At 37.9% G+C, this 19,135-nt stretch overlaps 1 protein-coding gene across 1 annotated transcript in view; it reads left to right on the top strand.

Moving 5' to 3' along the window:
- The window catches only part of LOC149202765 (phytyl ester synthase 1, chloroplastic-like), a gene marked incomplete at its 5' end in the record, with an annotated part of 221,087 nt that extends 205,293 nt beyond the window's left edge, over nucleotides 1-15,794 (top strand). The window contains 2 exons of the mRNA XM_089401684.1: nucleotides 14,657-14,766; nucleotides 15,208-15,794. Coding sequence (XP_089257810.1) covers nucleotides 14,657-14,766; nucleotides 15,208-15,398 — 301 coding nt within the window. The remainder of the gene's footprint in view (nucleotides 1-14,656; nucleotides 14,767-15,207) is intronic.
- Nucleotides 15,795-19,135: the final 3,341 nt, after the last annotated feature.

The following is a 19,135-nucleotide window of genomic DNA, read 5'->3' as shown; positions in this document are numbered from 1 at the left end:
ATTTTTGAAAGTTTTCTTAATTATTTATATTTTTTTAATAAAATTTATGAAAATAAATCAAATTCGAAAAAATCAAATCGAAAATAAAAATGAGATCAAAAATCAAAATCCAAAATTGATACAAAAAAAGAAAAGGAAACGTGAAATCAAAATCAGACAAAAATAAAAATAAAAGTAAAAAATCAAATCAAAATAAGACCACAAATCGAAGAATAAAACAAAATGAATTTGAAACAATAAAATCAAATTTAAAACATAACCAAAACAAAAAAAATCAAATGAAAATGCATAACCTAACCTAAGCCTAAGATCGAATGAAATCAAAAAAAAAAATTATATATATGCTTAACCCTAACTCCTACTCAAAATACAACTGAAATAAAAGAAAGAGAACTGACCAACCCAACGCATAAAAAAGATTATCGAAGTGTTTTTGTTTGTCATTGTGCAGGTTTGCATTCGACGGTGGCTTGGACAACGAAGGAGACGACGACAGGCTTTGAAGGCAGCGAGGAGCAGCGAAGAAGACTGCAGAACATGGAGTTGTTTGGCGGTGAATGCACCGGATGAGGAGGGGGCACGATGTAGCTCAGTGAAGATAGAAGGATGCGGGGTGCAGCAAGGATAGAACTGCGGATTGAGGGAAGAAGATACAGTGTGGAGAGGGTTGAGGGAACTGGAGAAATCACAGAAGGGAGAGCTGCTGCCGTAAAGCAGAGAGGAGAGGCTTATGTGTGTTTGTTGTTTGCAGGTGCTTGGACGGCGGCGGAAGACTGAGGGATACACAGCAAATCAGAATGAGAAGGGGCAGTGGAAGGATGATACTGCAGCGTAGGAGATGAGGACGATTGCGTGAAAGGCAAGGGTTTGGAGGTGAATATGCAGAGGGCAGTGGTGATGAGATCCGTGGGAAGGTAGAGTAGGTTACATGCAGCAGGTGAAACGCATGGAAGGGTAAGGCAATGGCAGCAGCGACAAGTAAACAATTTCGAAATTTCCCAGAGACCCTAAAAAAACAAACAAAAAAAACCAATAAGAGTAAACCCAAGGCAGCAAAACAAATATGAAATTTTTTGTTGAAAACCTCAGGTAGAAAAAAATGAGGCTTGCAGATTTGCAGCGGAAACGAAATGATTGTGAGCCCTCTAAAAAAAATCGAAATGCACAGTGAACTCCACAAATCAGGCCGCAAATCAAAGGAAACAACCAACAAACTGGTAGCCCAGAAACCCTTTAAAAAAAAGTTCCAGAAATCTTAATTAAAATTTTAAATCCTTCTGCTTCAAACTTTTTAGTGAAACCCTCACGAAATTTCCAGATCTAAAAATAAATAAATTTAAAACCTTGGACAGCAAAATCTGGATATGATCCCTGCAAAAATGATGCTAATAAACCCGAGATATCCAAATCTTACCCTTCAGGGCCTAGATCTAGACTCTGCACAGTTTTTTTCAAATCTGTAGCTGCAAAAAACAGGAAAACACCCAAACAATATATACAATGACTCAAAAAACTAAACCTAGAAAACCCAAGTTAGAAAAATTAAAAAAAACAGTTACAGATCTATGTACATGAATCGTAGATCTATTAGATCTAGGGAGTGTGAGTCTAACTCCGCTCCTAGATTTGATAATTTGAGGCTCTCAACAGCCAGATCTATCAATTTAGCACAAAAAAGATTAAATTTTTTGAATTTTAAAGGAGGTACTGAGCTCAAAACCCTTCATTCATCACCCATAAAAAATATCTTATGATAAGCTTGGGATCAAATTAAGTTAGGCTCTTCAGAAAACACGGATCGGGAGTTGGCTGATTCAACCGAGAACTTCCCCGAACACCCGATGATCTAAAAATGAAGACTTTTCTGCACAACTCAATTCAACCATCAACATAAAGCGAGAAAACGATAATAAAATTCAGATAAATAGAGATACCTGCTATTATATTCAAAACTTGAATTATCATTCAAACCCCAGCAACTGAGCAAGATACCTGTACTTAAATCGCTCTTCAGAAAGTTATCATCAATGGCTAAAAGTAAATCTATGCATGAAAATGACACATCTTACAGTATTTCCACGAAGAGTAACATTAACAGAAATTAACCCCAAAGTCTTTCTTTATTGCTCATAAAAAGATTACAAGAGAGATTTTTGCTTAGTACACAATCCAGAGATCGGATCAACTGACTGACAAATGACCTCCTATTTAAAAATAAATCCTCCAACGGCTAGTTCGAGCGATCTTCGTCAAAGCAATTTCGATCGTTGATGAGGATTAAAAATTTTTTTAATCTCATCCGTCGAAATTTTAAATTCTTGAGGAAATTCGAATTTTTCAATTAAATGAATTTTAATTAATTCAAAAATTAAAAATTAAATTTTTGAATTAATTTCTTCAAAATTTTGACTTTGACTTAACCCCAGGGACCAAAGGCTTAAAATTTAGCAAAATAATTAATTTACCTTAGTCCCTGGACCTCTTAAAATTTATTTTTTAAGGACCGATGAATTTCGCCTTCCGAGAATTTAAACTTACTTAGGACCTAGAATTAATTAAATTTATGGCTTAAGATTTTAATTAATTTTGGCCAGAAATTTTAATTAATTAACCTATGAGGGGATAAATTATTTTTCCAACCATCAAGACACTTTACAACATGATTTCACATTTTTTACATGTCAAGGGGGAAAACCCATTTGCAAAAGGACCCTCACAGACTACGCAGTTCTGCGAGACAAATATAATCTAGCAGATCAAACAGTTTGTAATAAAACAACCTAACCAAATAATTAAAATTATTCCCAAATCACTTTTACATAGACTCGGTCTAGAACACTAGGACTCCCCTAAGATCCCAGTGACAAAATCCATTCCGGCTTTGGGGTAAGGTTGAAGGAAAACTCTACCGACCATTCGAAATGGATCGGTGAGACAAAAAACTTCCTGGAATGTAGATCATCACCAGAAAAGTAGGTTTACCTAGGTGATTACATACACGACACGGATCTACTGAGATTATTTACATTATACAACATGCAGACTGGGTTTACATTATAAGATGATAATCAAGTTGATGATGATAGTTGGACGGCACGAACATATCGATCAGGCACTATCCCTTTTGCTAAAAAAGGGGGTGTACTGCTATGGGTTGATGACACGTAGTGGTCAACAGGTACAACGCGCAAAAAGACAAGAGACGCTAGAGATTAGGCCAGAGGCCAGGGAAAAACCCACAAGGGAAAAGCTAGCAATCCTTTCCTTATAGAATCTTTAGTCAACAAGATACCAATAGACCAAATACCAAGTGCCAAGTCAGCCCTCTCAAGATGCCATAATGTTTGTCCTTAAGAACTTTGTCATCCACAGAAAAGCCTCACAACTTCGCAAAAGAGTTTTAGGCCTTGAACTTCGACCTACCTCAGAATCCTGTTCAGAACTTCGCATAGATATGATGGATGTATGCCCAAATAGTCTCTTGTTTTCGGCCTCCAAGAACCCTTTAGCTGCTTCGTTCTTGATCAAATATGAGTGTGTGATGATGATCTTCAATTGAGGGATGTCAATGGGCTATATATATAGTCTCCTCCACAAGAGAATGGGTGCCACATGTAGCTAAGCCAACTTGAGGGGTAGGAGGGCCAACTTTGCATCTTGGTGAGACAAATGACACTTTCAAAATTTCAAATTTTCTTCTTTTACAAGGGTCACATGTTGATTTGGGGTAGCATTGGATGTGCTCTAGCCATGAAAATTGGTGGAGAGGCTAAATCACATGAGATCTCCAAGACCCATAAATGGTTTGGGCAGATAAAAATAAAATATTAATGGGTATTAATATAAAAATTGGGTTAGAATGTTCCAAAAGTCATGGATCAAGCCAAATCTAATCTTAGCCATTGATTAAAGATTTAATCTTGGCCGTTGATGGACCAACGAGAAAAGTATAAGAGGAGGCTTGAGGGTCAGTTGGAGAAAATACCAGAGTGATCAATTATTCATTTTGCTAGAGCGGGGTTGCTAAGCAAAAGTGTATCAGTGATCAGCAACGAGGGGCAGTGAGTACGAGGCAGAGAGGCAGGGATAATACTGGGAGACCAGCACAGAAGTAGAGAGAGCGAGAGCAGCAGTCAGTCCAAGCTACGCAGAGCCCAGCAGAGGCAGCGCAAAGCCCAGAGAGACTGTGTCATCTACGTAGAGGGCAGAGGGAGTGACACAGAGGCTGCGCAGTGCTTCAGAGGGTTGACACAGGTCAGTAAGAGGCTGACGCAATGGCCAGAAGGGCCAGCACTGAGCTTCAGTTGTGCTGGAGAGGGTTTCGTGGGACAGGTTTTTTGAATACCTATTTCCGAATATAGAGGTATTGTTGCCATATATTTTTCTCTGTCGGGTGAACCGATTTAGGCACCCAGTGGTACTCAGATAAACTACATAATAATATGACCCTTTGAATAGCTGCACCGGTTTTCCTGCATTGGGTTTTTCCAGGGACATTGGTCCAAACATAGCGGTGTCACTTGTGTGCTTGTTTTCTTTCAGTTGATGATCTGTAGATGTTGATATTGTACTTGTGTTTATTTTCAGTATTTACATGGTAAATAATTTGTTAAGTAATTAAACAAGTAGGTGAAATAAACCAGATAGTATAGGAAGAATTTGTAACGGGTTAGACTTAGAAATTCCAACATGGTATCAGAGCGTGGTTGCAAATCACAGGATAATTGAAGGCATCAGCTAGCAGAGCAATAGCAACATATTCAGTTGTCCTGGGTGACAGAGCTGATCCATGCAAAAGGTGACAGAGGAAGGAGTGACACAGAATGACTGCATCATCATTCTAGGCTAGAGAAAGGTAGCGCAGAGGCTAAGGGAGGCAGAATCAGTCTCACGCAGAGCCACGCAGGAGCCAGGAGGGCTAACGTAGTTGGCTGAGGAAGATGATTTGTTGGTGTTGGGATTGTGCAGAGCCAAGTGGCTCAATCCTTCAGTTGTTGGGGTATAGGAGGCTGCGAGTAATTTGTGGAGTGAAGCTAGTGGGCCACTGTGGTCAGAACAGTACCTAACAGGGCAAGACCAAGGAGGAGGGATTTTCCGAAGGGAAATCGAGACTCAGAGGGAGTCGAACCAAGAACTTCCAGACAGGAAGTTGAGAGACTCAACATGAGTCGAACAGAGGACTTCCAGGAGGGGAGTAGAGAGACTCGGAGGAGTCAAAAGAAGAGCAACATAATGGTCGTGAATGGACTAAGAGATCAAGATAGGTTGGACAGAGCATCTAACTTCGTGGTCTGGAAGGCCGGGATCTTGTTCGTTCTAGACAGATATCGCACCAAGGACTTCGCCTTGAAAACAATAGCGATCCTAGTTGACCCAGCTGAAAATGAGAAGTACGAGGAGGCAATGGCCAGAGAAAGTGCATCATCCTTGATGGGGTCAAGGATCACGGCAAATGAGATGTGGGATGCCCTGAAGAAATTGTACCAGCATACTTCCGTGCAGAGGAAGATGTTACTTGAAGATCAGTTGTGGTTATGCCAGATGCAGAAGGGAGAGCAGATAGATGTCTTCCTCGATCGATTGAAGGAGATCCGTGACCAACTAACTTCCATAGGGGCCACGATGGATCAGGAATTGATGGTGAGGACTGCATTGAATGCAGTCTCAGAGAATTGGGAGGTATTTGTCCAAAGCATACTAGGTAGGTCGAGCCTTCCGGATTGGGAGGAACTGTGGGTGGCTCTTCGTCAAGAAGAGATCAGACGGGTGACCAAGGCGAGGAATAGCGGCAAGGGGGTCAGAAGCAAGAAGGAGGAAGAAGAGGATGCGGCTCTAGCATTTGCGGGAAAGCAGGAGAAGAGAAAGAAGGACCTCTCCAAAGTCAAGTGCTTCCATTGTGGGGAACTGGGTCATTTTGTGCACCAGTGTCCTAGAAAGAAGAGTAAGGGACAGGGTTCTGAGACCAAGGCAGTGCCAGCGAGGGTGGAGAAAGAAGTCGAGGAGGATGATGATTGTGCTATGAGAGCTCATGTGCCACTTGAGAAGAAGTGGGGAGACATCGAGTTGTAGTCAGACGGACTACAGGCGATGAGGGGCAGGATCCTTGAGGTACCCAACCTCTTGAATTATACTTTGCTATAGGAGCCCCGAAGAGGAGTAGCAGGACTGGCGGATGTCGATAGAGACGAATGCGGATGGAGTGGCAGAGAGTGCTACAGTGCAGGAGTCCCCGGGACAGCGCGAGTCTAGCAGGGTGCAACAGTGCGAGAGGCACGTAAGTGCTACACCAATGCAGGATGGCACAGAGAGGTGTGCAATGGTACGAGATGCAGGGAGTTGTTACAGCAGCGTAGAGGTTAGTGGAGGGAGCACTTGTTAGCAGTAGAGGGAGCTTCAGCATCGAGAGTGTTTCTAGCCTGACAGGGATGTTAGAAGTTGGGTGGATCAGTTACTTACTTCTCAGTAACTGAGTTGCAGTGTAGCAATTAGCAATGGCAGTGCTATGGACAGCATGACGAGAGGGGATGCAGTGCAGATGCAGTGCTGGGAAGATGGACCAGCAGCAACACGGATGCAAAGGGAGTTGTCGTATGGATGCAGAAGTGGCAGTGGCAGGGCCATAGGCAGCAGTACAGGATGCATCGGTGTAGAGGATGTTGGGCTGGGAAGCCTAACATTAACACAGAGACCAGTGCTGGATAATCAGGGTGATATTCAGTGTGGAGTATTACTAGAGCACAGTCCTCGCTAAGAGGGAGTGTTGATTTGGGGTAGCATCGGATGTGCTCTAGCCATGAAAGTTGGTGGAGAGGCTAAAGCACATGAGATCTCCAAGACCCAGAAATGGTTTGGGCAGATTCTAACCAGTTTGGGAGATATTAAAATAATTAATATTTTTAATGGAGTTCCTAAGTCTAAACTTAGGAAAAATAAAATATTAATGGGTATTAATATTGTGAAAATTCTATCATTGCAACAACTGCTTTACTTTACCTACTTATTTTCCAATAAGTTATTTATGAAATTCTTTTAATAAACATTAAAATAAATTTTGTTGTAGATATCACATCATAATACAGAAACAAACACATGCACAAGAATCAACACATCGACACAGATATTTTGGACAACAATCCCTAGAAAAACCCAATGTGGGAAAACCAGTGCAGCAAAGGAGGATTTTATTATTCAACGATTCTTCAGTACAATAGGGTGCCAAACTGGCTTACCCAAAAGAGAGAAAAATTCGCCAGCACTTCTCCCAGTCTCAGCGTCAGCCTAGCTGACTTCTGCGTAACTCCCAGACACTCTGCGTCAGCCTCTGCCTCTCTGCGTTAGCACTAGGCCTCTCTGCGTCACCCACGCAGGTCCTCGAGTGACTGCGCAGTCTGTTGCTGCCTCTACATCTGCCTCTCCAACCTCTGCGCTGGTCTTCTGGTGTTGCTCCCGACTCTCTATTCCGTACTTGCTACCTCCTGCTACTCTCCAGACCACTAGCTCGAATTTCTCAGCTAACCCCGCTCTAGAAATCGAATTGATTGGTCTCCCTCAGTGTGTCATCCAACTGACCCTCAACCCTCTTCTTATACTTTTCTTGGTCCATCAACGGCCGAGATAAAATCTCTAATCAACGGCTAAGATTAGATTTGGCTTGATCCATGACTTTTGGACCCTTCTAACCCAGTTTTATATTAATACCCTTTAATATTTTATTTTTCCTAAGTTTAGACTTAGGAATTCCATTAAAAATATTAATTATTTTAATATCTCCCAAACCGTTAGAATTTGCCCAAACCATTTCTGGGTCTTGGAGATTTCATGTGCTTTAGCCTCTCCACCAATTTTCATGGCTAGAGCACATCCGAAGTTACCCCAAATCAACAAATATAAAACTGGGTTAAAATGTTCCAAAAGTCATGGATCAAACCAAATCTAATCTTAGCCATTGATTAGAGATTTAATCTCGACCGTTGATGGACCAACGAGAAAAGTATAAGAGGAGGCTTGAGAGTCAGTTGGAGAATACCCCAGAGTGATTAGTCATTCATTTTGCTAGAGCGGGGTTGCTAAGCAAAAGTGAATCAGTGATTAGCAGCGAGGGGCAATGAGTACGAGGCAGAGAAGCAGGGACAATACTGGGAGACCAGCACAGAAGCAGAGAGAGCTAGAGCAGCAGTCAATCCAGGCTATGCAGAGGTAACGCAGAGCCCAAAGAAACTACGTCATCCACGCAGAGGGCAGAGGGAGTGACGCAGAGGCTGCGCAGTGCCTCAGAGCGCTGACGCAGAGGGTCTTGGGGCTGACACAGGTCAGTAGGAGGCTGATGCAGTGGCCAGAAGGGCTAGCACTGAGCTTCAGTTGTGTTGGAGAGGGTTTCGTGGGACATGTTTTCTGAATACTTGTTTCCGAATATAGAGGTATTGTTGTCATATATTTTTCTCTGTCAGGTGAGCCGGTTTAGGCACCCAGTTGTACTCAGATAAACTGCATAATAATATGACCCTCCGAATAGCTGCATTGGTTTTCCCGCATTGAGTTTTTCTGAGGACATTGATCCAAAAATAACGGTGTCACTTGTGTGCTTGTTTTCTTCAGTTGATGATCTGTAGATGTTGATACTGTACTTGTGTTTATTTTCAGTATTTACATGGTAAATAACTTGTTAAGTAATTAAACAAGTAGGTGAAATAAACCAGATAGTACAGGAAGAATTTCTAACGGGTTAGACTTAGAAATTTCAACATCACAAAGAACATGCCCTTTTATATTTTCTTTTGACCAAAACAAAGCATGAAGAACATGCTAGAAAATAATAATATTTTTTCTTCTTTTATTTTTACATAAAAACATATTGATACAAGTACAAAGACAATTATGGAGACTGACCCTAAACACTCCCTTTTAACTAGGGAGGTATTCATAATGAATTATTGCGATACTCTCAAGATGAAGACTTCTATAAGAAAGGATCCAGATTGATAAGCATCATTATAAATATCATTATGACTAGCATTGTGAAATTATTAATGTCTTGACAAGTAAGCTCTATCTCTCCACTAGATCAGAGCACAATGTTGGGGGCATTCAATAGGACAACACACAACCACCTCTCCGAGGAACATGCTCCACCTAGGTTCACCAAAGTATGTCCACAAGACCATTTCCTAATTCAATGTCACAATACTTGACACAAGGAAATGTCGGTCCTCTAGACTATTCTTATACCAAATCAATGTACTTGACTTACTACTATTAGTCCCGGTCATAATACATGTCTCAAGAATACCAGTCCATGACGCTTATCCAATCTACCATTTTCCCTATCTGTGTTCATGTACTTGACTTATGGCTGTTAGTCCTTCCCACAATACATGAGACATGGAAAACAAGTTGTCCATCCTCACTCCCTCTCAACCTAGGAGTCATCCACAAGCCCAAGCTTGTCTCGGAAGTACTGATATTTCCCTTACACCAGCTACATGTTCATCAATCAAGATTTGTTGTAGCTTCTCAGCTCTTATTTGCATCATATTCTCAAATCGTAAAGCGCTTCGACCTTCCATGAAAAACGAGGTTCTCTAACAATCTTTATAGAGTACCACGATTGAATCCAGCATGTCATCAAATAGTCCATCAAACATTTTACGGAGCCAAACTACTTCACAACTGATTGTACAAACTGCCATATCTTCTTCCTCCGTAGTGCAATAGAATCATGCTTCATGCTCTTCCAAGAAACCATACCAGGTCCTAACCATGAATTGTATCTCTACTCATCATCAGCACTGCCAACCCAATCGATGTACTCTCAAGTCCCAAGTTGTAGTGTAAGGTCCTTCATGTCAAATTCTGCTTCCAGCTCCCTCTGAAGTCAATCTTTTCCTTTGACTCATGAGTTCTTCTTTCCAAAGTACGAGGTCTTCTTTAATCATGAGGCTCCTTCAAAATATGGGGTAACTTTTCTAACTGAGGCAATCATCTTAACATGATCCTCTCCCTCTTACTGGGAGAACATTCTTGCTTCCATGCTCCTATTTTTGCATACTTCAAACTGCTCTCTCTTTCTGCATTCACGTTCTTCAAGAAAGTCTTGCTACGTTCCTCCTATTCTTTCGTCTGTTGTCAAGGCTTGGGCAGCTCTTATCATTGACCTGCCAACTTTATTAGGAGAGGCTATGGAAGAACAAATATAATTACGCAAAGTGTATAGACAAAAGACTATCCAAAGATACTTATCTTTTAAGTAGTAATCAAAGAAAGGAGATGTAGAGTGCTTATCTTTTAAGGAAAGAATCAACTCCCTCTTAAACTTGTACTTCTTCTAATTATCATCATCCTTGTTCTCACATTAGCATGAAATCATTTCTGTCATTACGACTTGTTCTTCCAACGGAAACGATTAGTCCCAGGTTTTGTTCCTAGGGTTTGCTTAGTTCAGAATTTTGTTAGGGCTTACAAACCCTAGATGCTTTAAGATCCAAAATCTTCAAAACCTACCATATTCCAGTTTTGCAAATTATACAAGCATACTAATGTGTTAGCTACAAACACTAGTATTGTCATTGACTTACCTTCTATTCATGAGATCAAGATGAATGTGTATCCCACAAAACTTAATCTTCATGTATAAGTAAAGGAACATTATCTACTATATCGATTATGTCATTGTTCACAAGAGAGAGAGGACACGATCTAGTAGACTCTTTTTGATGAATTTCGAAATGGACTTATATTCTAGATTTTTGTTGTCCTAGATATAAGAACAAAAGATTATACGTACCTCTTAAATTGCAGAGTGTGAGAAGTAATACTTCAACCTTACCTGTCATTTTTTTCCTTTGAATATGGGGTCAAATCACAAGTTTTTCAGGCTCCTCCAAAGAGATATAGATCAGCTCCTTGTAATGGATAATTCCATACTTTACTTATAGAGACAAACTTGATCCTTTTTAGAGAAGAAGACGGATGCCATAGGTTCAGACCATGCCACAAAGATGGATCATGCTTAAGCCTTGGTTCGCAGATCTTAGATTGAGGTCTGATCATAGGACTCTTATTTATATTTTCCACAGTGACCTTGCTTTGACACAGAGTGGAGGTTCAGTCTTTGTATGTAGAATAACCTTTGGACATTTCTTCAGACTTCAGATATACAAACTCGGACTTGAATTATTGGTATTCTTCAACTTCAACATGGATGATACAGAGAGATCATATGTCATAGCTCGGACCTACCGCAGATCTTGGAGAGGTTTGGACTACTTCTTCAATTCAAACTTAAATACTGACTTCAACCATTTTTTTCTTTTAGAGATATAAACCTCAGCGTTCAGACCAGGTGTTATTATTTTTGTGAGAGGAAATATTTATTCATAATTCGAATTCCTTTTCTATTGTTCTTACAGAGGTTCGAACATCACTTCTATGGATCACAAGTTACAACGATATAGCTTGATCTTATAACAATTCCATAGAGGTAGTAAATTCAAACCATAACCAACATAACTTGGATAGAGTCTTGGATTTTTCAGATCTTCAATCTTCAGTTAGATATATGCTTCGGATTTTTACTTGTGATAACAAATCCTTGTCACTCTTCTTATTGAACTATGCCACAAACTGAATATGTTTCCAAGAGGTCCAAGCATCGACCTCATTTCTGTCTTCAGATTATAGGTCTTCGTATTATCCACAAAGAACGGCTTCAGTTGCCAGGGGTACAGACCTTCGCATGAGCAATTGATACAGACTTTCGTATGAATGTCACAGTCCTTTGCAAGAATAGGAGGTACATGCCTACACACTAGCATTGTCACATAGATATATATTTTGTATGCCAAAGAGGAGCTTGGACTTGATCTCGAGATCTGTCACAGAGATAGAGATGCCATAGACATGGACCATAGCCTTAGGAGCAATTTCATATAAGAAATACAATGATGTAATTTGGACAAATTACAGACTTCGGATGGCAATCTCAAAGCTCGAACTTCTGGGTTTAGAACTTTGGTCTTCTTGAAGCTTGGTTCACCCACATGGACAACATAGATGCTATCAGCCTTTGGTCTATTAAGGAGGTATCACAAAGGGTCTTGATCATTCTGATCTTCTTGTATCTCTGTGACCTTTACTCCTGCAATGATCTTCGATCAAAATGCCTTCACGCATGAATTATCATAGAACTTGTAGCACAAGGATACACTTATAATTTCAGACCCCTTCTACTATAGACTTTGTATTTGATTTGCAATGGGAGCTAGAGCGAGAGGCAAAGAGGGTATCTTTGTCCATGAGATTAGCCTTTTTATCTTTCCCTAGACTGCTCTTCGATCTTCCTTAGCTTCGATACCATGCTGAAATTTGTTTGCAAACTAGAATTTCAGATCATGATAATTACTTGTGATTGTTTATATATGTTTTTCATTTAGTATTGACTTCATGCATTAGGTCATCAAGCAGTTATACAAGCACAATGCCCAAAAAGACAAGAGACACCAGGGATTAGGCCAGAGGCCAGGGCAAGATCCACAAGGGGAAAACCCAACAATCTTTTCCTTATAGAATCTTTAGTCAACAGGAGAAATCCAAGTCGTAAATGAACTGACCAGTAGACCAAATACTGAGTGCCAAGTCAGCCCTCTCAAGATGTCATAATTCCTTTCCTTCAAAACTTTGTCATCCACAGAAAAGCCTCAAAACTTTGCATAAGAGTTTCAGAGCTTGAACTTCCACCTGCCCCAGAAACCTGTTCAGAACTTCGCATAGATATGATGGATGTGTGCCCAAATAATCTCCTATTTTCGGCCTCCAAGAACCCTTCTTCTTCTTCGTTCTGGATCAGATATGAGTGTGTGATGATGATCTTCAATTGAGGGATGTGAATGGGCTATATACAGTCTTCTCCACAAGTGAATGGGTGCCACATGTAGCTGAGCCGACCTGGCATCTTGGTGAGACAAATGACACTATCAAAAATTCAAATATTCTTCTTTTTTAAGGGTCACAAAGAACATGCCCTTCTATATTTTCTTTTGACCAAAACAAAGCATGAAGAACATGCTAGAAAATAATAATAATTTTTCTTCTTTTGTTTTTACATAAAATACATATTGATACAAGTACAAAGACAATTATGAAGACCAACCCTAGTTACAATTTCAACATAAAGCACCCTCAGATCTAGAACGCTGAGGTCATCTTGCTTAGCATTGAGGATTCTTGATGATATATTCAGTGGACCCTGCCTTGATCCAGAGCCCAAATGAGGATGAACATCCCCATAATGATTAAGGAGGGCTTGTATTACCTCATGGAGCCCCAATGGTGGAGAGAGAGTGCACTACATTGTCTGGATTGCACCCATGGAGATGATGCAGGGAACCCAAAGCTGGCTTTTGGACACATGGAGATTCTTTTGAGGCTTGATTTGGGGACCCTTCCTCAAATTGAGGCTGATCATGGTGCCGAGAGACACATTCAGTGCTTGCATTGCACTTTGGAGCATTTTGACCCCTAAAAGGCCATGATGTCATGCTTAGAGAGATCTTACAGCTCACACAAGTGGGAAAATGTTGGCATATTTGATTTCGTTGAACTATTGGATTGGCTTGTAACCCATTTACTGTGTCTACTCAAAATTGAACTTGTTTGGGGACTTTTAGTTATATTGATGGAAGTGATAGACCTCCTATAAAAGGATGATCACTCTGAATGGATAATTTACTACATAATAAGGACAAGGGTTTTCTTGATGAAGAACGTCACTATTTAGTTGAAATGTTTAGCTAAGGATGCTCTAGTGTTCCTGAACAGATGAGGCCTATTTATAGTGCATCATGGGGACTAACTTGTGGCTCCTCCTTTGGGAGACAAATAGGAGGTCACTTTACATTTCAAAAGGACTATTGTCTTTGAGCAACCCCCTGAAAGATGACCTGGGAAAAGACTCGAGGGTGACTGTATGCTTGTTATCAAACTAATGCCATTTCTTATCCATGATGCTAAAGCCAAGAATGAAAAGCAAGGATTTACCTTGCCGATTTTCTGCCTAGGAAGTGCTACACTTTCTAGTAAGCACCCTAAGCTTGCAACTTGGCGTTGGTAACATATGCAAAATAAATGTTTTCCTGTGAAATTTTTGGGTTCAAAGGAAAAAATTCCAAGTGAATGGAAGATGATAGTAGACTATCCATAAATACAAATACCAAAAAATTATCCATCCATTTGAGAGACATACTGCGTGTAGTTCCAATTTGAAAACTCAAATTTGTTATTCATTCTTTTTGTGGCAATTTTACTTCAGATATTACAAGCATGACATCTGCAAAGGAGAAAAATAGGCATATAAGTAACAGAAAAAAATTGATTCATTGACTTTTTAATTGAAATATATCTAACAAGGGGCCAGTGTAGACCTCTGAAGCTATGGTCTGGACTCAGAATAGGGATCGCCTAATAAGGATGGAGTTATGTTTGAGCCCTGAACCTGGCAAGCTTAAGATCAAATCAAAATCTAATGCTCTGCCTCTATAGGAACAATATTTTGTTTGCATTTTCTTTCATGCAGATAAGTTCACTTACTGTTGTTCATTGAAGCTGTCTATTCTTAAAAAGTTTTGTTTTATTCATCATTATCACTAATGGATTGAATTAACAGGAGTGACATGCCTGGAGAGATTTCAAACCAGAAATTGCATATTCCAGGGTTAGCGCCAAAAATCCCAGGAAGGTTCTATTATTTATTCGGTAAACCTATAGCAACTGCAGGTATGGGAATACTACTATTTTATCCACGCTTGCGCATGCCGATAAATGTACGTGTAGACTAGAGATAAATATACATTGAAATCTAAATCTTTGCCAGTTACCATGATTTGCTTTTGGGTTACTCCAGATTAAAAGAGGAGGACATGACAATATCAGTGATATTCTTTGAAACTTCTTTTATAACCCATATTTCTTGATCTATGTATGTGCTTTTTTCTTTTTGGTTCCTCCTGATTAAAAGAGAAGGGCACAATGACAGTGATATTCTTTGAAACTGCTTTATGACATGCACTAGAGATCTCAGTAATTTTGTTGCCTAATTTAATATCCATGTTATTTTTTCGTTAATTTATGCTTCACTTAATTAACATTGCAGATTGTTTTTTGCAATTCTTGTTGATAAATATCCATAACCAGATTTGACTGTTTCTTATTACTCAGGAAGAAAGAATGAGCTTCGGGACAAGGAGAAAGCACATGCTCTATATCTGCACATAAAGGCTGAAGTAGAAGAAGCTATCACATATTTGCAACAGAAGCGAAAAGAGGATCCTTACAGACAAATTTTACCAAGGGTTTTATACGAAGCAACATGGGGTTTCAGGCGTCAAGCACCCACATTTGAGCCCTAGTAAGATGTTGTCCTGTATTTTAAATACATTTAGTACAACTCAGGAACCAACCTTGTCGTGTGAACCTTGTACCTGGAAAAATATTGTTCATGTCAGACTGTCAGTGCTAGACTTTGGTTCATACGAATGAGAGGCCCCTTCAGCAGACCCTTTAGCAGTGCTACTCACATGACTTTACATTTCTAGCCTTGTAAAATTAAAAAAAACATCTTTAGTCTATCTTTTGGCTGCAGGCTTGTACAATTTTAATTTTATTGTATTGACTCCCGATTATGCCCTGCAGTTTGTTGGGGAATGTATTAAATGCCCAACACCCACATTCAACACCGGGAATCCGAATCTTACATTATAAAGGTGTTGAAGTGTAACTTCTGGCTGTAGCCTTTGTATAGTTTTCTCAAATTAAAAATAAAATATTTTTAAATAGAAAAATAATATTTATGATAATAAATAAAAGTAATTAAAAAGTTGTACTTATGATGTAATATAATTTCATGTAAAGTAATTAGAAGTAAAAACTAGCAATTGCTCCAAAAAGTACAAAGAGAGACCGATAGAATTTTTAAATTGTAAAAGATGTACTTTAATTTTTACAATCAAACAAATAACAATTGAAACGTTAAATTTAAGGTTTTTTTGTGTATTTTTTTAACAAGTTTATAATAACAAAAGCATGCATTCTAGAATGTCGTTACCACTGCAAGCTGAAACATGAAATACTAGACACTCAAAATGCCAATGTATTCTAAAAATCAATCAAATTAAATTAGATTGAGTGTGTCACGGATCCATTTATGCATGCAAAAACATTTATAAAAAACAAGAAATTGTAATGTGGTTAAAAATTGTATTGCTAACACATGGCTTCTTGTAAAATGTTAAAAGTTCAAATTCAAAGGTTAGAAAATATGCATCTAGGAATCAAATCACCATGCAAGGACATTGCATTCATATTTAAGTATAGGTTCCTAAGAATTGAGATAGTCTAGTAAAATTCAATTAACCACTTGTGCCTGCAGAGGTTTGGTCTCGTGGCCAGCGGATGATCTGCGAAGTCGTTTGTGCCGTTGTGCAAGTCACGAGTTCGAGTCTCGTCTTAATCGAGGGTCGTTCTTGTGGGCTGGGCGGTTCCTCCTAGAGGTTATAGTGGCAACCGTTGGGATTCGACCCCGTGTAACGCGAGTACGATAACACCGTTGTTGCCGATTTTGCTAGTCAACAAAAAAAAAATTAACCGCTTGTAGTTTTTCTATATTGAATTGTAAATAGTGTTTTTCCATTCAATCGTAAACGATGGATAGTTCATTCATATAATGGGAAAATTTGACATCTTTGCATATTAATCTAAATTTTTATTTTCAATGTATTATGTAAAACAATAATTGTCTCCACATTGGATTACAATTTTTTATTTTAATAAAAAATTATATATATATATATATATATATATATATTTCAAGAGTAGAATGAATTGTAGGTCCATATTCTTGAAGGAGCAGAGTCTATAATCCCCATTATTTCATTTACGATATCCACTTCTTTAGTGATCTCATCTTATAGGGTGAATTTTGTGGCATGATTTCTTAGATACTTGTGTTGAATTTTCTTTTATATCTGATTTATCTTTTATATATGGTTTTTCATTCCCTTTTAATTTTAGAAATACCGGAATAAAACGCTTTCCCTATGGGTTGTTTGTTGTATGTGGGTTCTGCATATCATCTCAAATTAATGATACATTTGGGGTTTAGGATATATGTTTCAGATCCTTGAGATGTGAAAAAATGAATAACAAATATTTGTTTTGAAATAAGTTTTTACTATCTAAATATACTGGAAAAGAATACGAATATGTGATGTTTATCCAATTTATACTCAATTTTTTTTATGGCCTACTTCCATTCCTATTGTACCTCATCACTCATTATTATAAACTAAAACGTAGAATTGCTACACATAGAAACAAATCTTTGGACATTATTCATGTAAGCATTGAGCTTTGTAATTGATATTTGTGATGAAAAATTATTATTTTACTTGTAGAATTTCCATACATAGAAATAAGTATTTGGACATTATTACCCTAAGCATTGAAGTCAATAATTGATCTGTCATGGAAAATATTATTTTACCAAACCAAAATTTTGCATAAGCATCTTAGTGAGAAAAAACATATTTGAAAACAAATCCAATTTATATAGCTTCCAAAATACTTCTACTACTTCAATTAGTAAAGGGAACCTAGCTTGCCTTTATATTTATGCAACAAATATAGTAACTCAAAGTATACTATTAAAGTAAGGCTATTGTTACTGGTTCTATAACTCATACACTAAAACAAAGACGTTATACAACTTCCAAAATACTTTGGGTACCTCAATAATACATGCAATTTAGCTTGCCTTCATATTTATGAAACAAATATACAACTCAAAAGTATACTATTAAGGTATGGATAATGTCATTGATTCCATAATTCATAGAACATAACAAAGTAGGTCATAATGGCACATTATCTATTCTATTGCCTTGTAAACCATTTTTAATTAAGAGGAAATAAAAATAGTACAAAAGGAAATGTTACTATTTCTATGTTGAAGTCCATGATCTAAAAAAAAGCTCCATCCAAGACGAATTGCTTCCTTTGCATTCTCCACAATGTTCTTAATCATTGATGGCTTCTTGAGGGACTCTCTACACATCATACATGCAATCTCATATGCATTGTAAGTTAAGTCTATCATGGGGCTTCTTGAGGAATTGTCTACACATCATACATGCCATCTCATATGCACTGGAAGTTAAGTCTATCACTAGGCTTCTTGAGGGACTGTTTACACATCATACATGCAATCTCACATGCACTATAAATCAAGTCTCAAAATTATTTGCATTGATCCACTAATTATTGTTTTACATTATTTTACATAAGATATAAAACTAAATTCAATATTTGTATCATGTATCAAAGAAATTTTTTATTTATAATATTTCCTTTTAAAGATTAATTTAAAAAAAAATTGTTAAGAGAATAATTATAAAAAAAAATTAAATATAGAAAAAAAAATTAAACCTAATTAAGCGTTTTCAAAACTTTCTCAGAACTTGTTGATCCCTTCACCCAACACTCTTGAGCAGTGAGGATTATTAAAGTTTTTGTGAAAAACATTTACCTTAAAAAAATACATATCTATTTTAAAAAGTTATTTTTTATTAAAAATATAATTTAATATATTTTTATTTTTATTTTTTTAATTTAAAGTATAATAAATTAAAGTTCATCAAACTTTACATGAATGTTATATTAAAGAAATAATATTTATTATAATAAAAAAGAGTTATTGAAAATATATAAGTTTAGTGGAGTAATGTTTCACCAAAATCCAAGAGGGAGCTGTGTGGAATAGTCCGTATGTAAGGCATGGCTCTGTGCAAAGCTAGCTATTGTTGAAAAACAAGTAATGTAAAATTATTTAGTTGCTTTAGTTTTATGGTAGTTGCTCATTATGCTTGCTCACTATGCTAAATCCCCTCAATGAAGGTGATTACTTATCACCATTGGGTTTAGAGGGCTATGATCCATCCCCAATCAGGTTAGTGGGAAAATTTAAAATTCAAATTGAATTGACATTGAAATAAGAGATTGAAACGAGGATAATCTCATAATTTAAGTAAAATTCAATTATGTGAACAAAGTTCCATTGGATTCAACTAAACGTATAAATTATGATCGATAG

Source organism: Pinus tabuliformis, chromosome 2_1 (assembly GCF_031772625.1).
Source record: "Pinus tabuliformis cultivar Carrire ecotype Pingquan chromosome 2_1, CPIR1, whole genome shotgun sequence".
Classification (NCBI taxonomy): domain Eukaryota; kingdom Viridiplantae; phylum Streptophyta; class Pinopsida; order Pinales; family Pinaceae; genus Pinus; species Pinus tabuliformis.
This window is presented reverse-complemented; position numbering and strand designations above follow the sequence as displayed.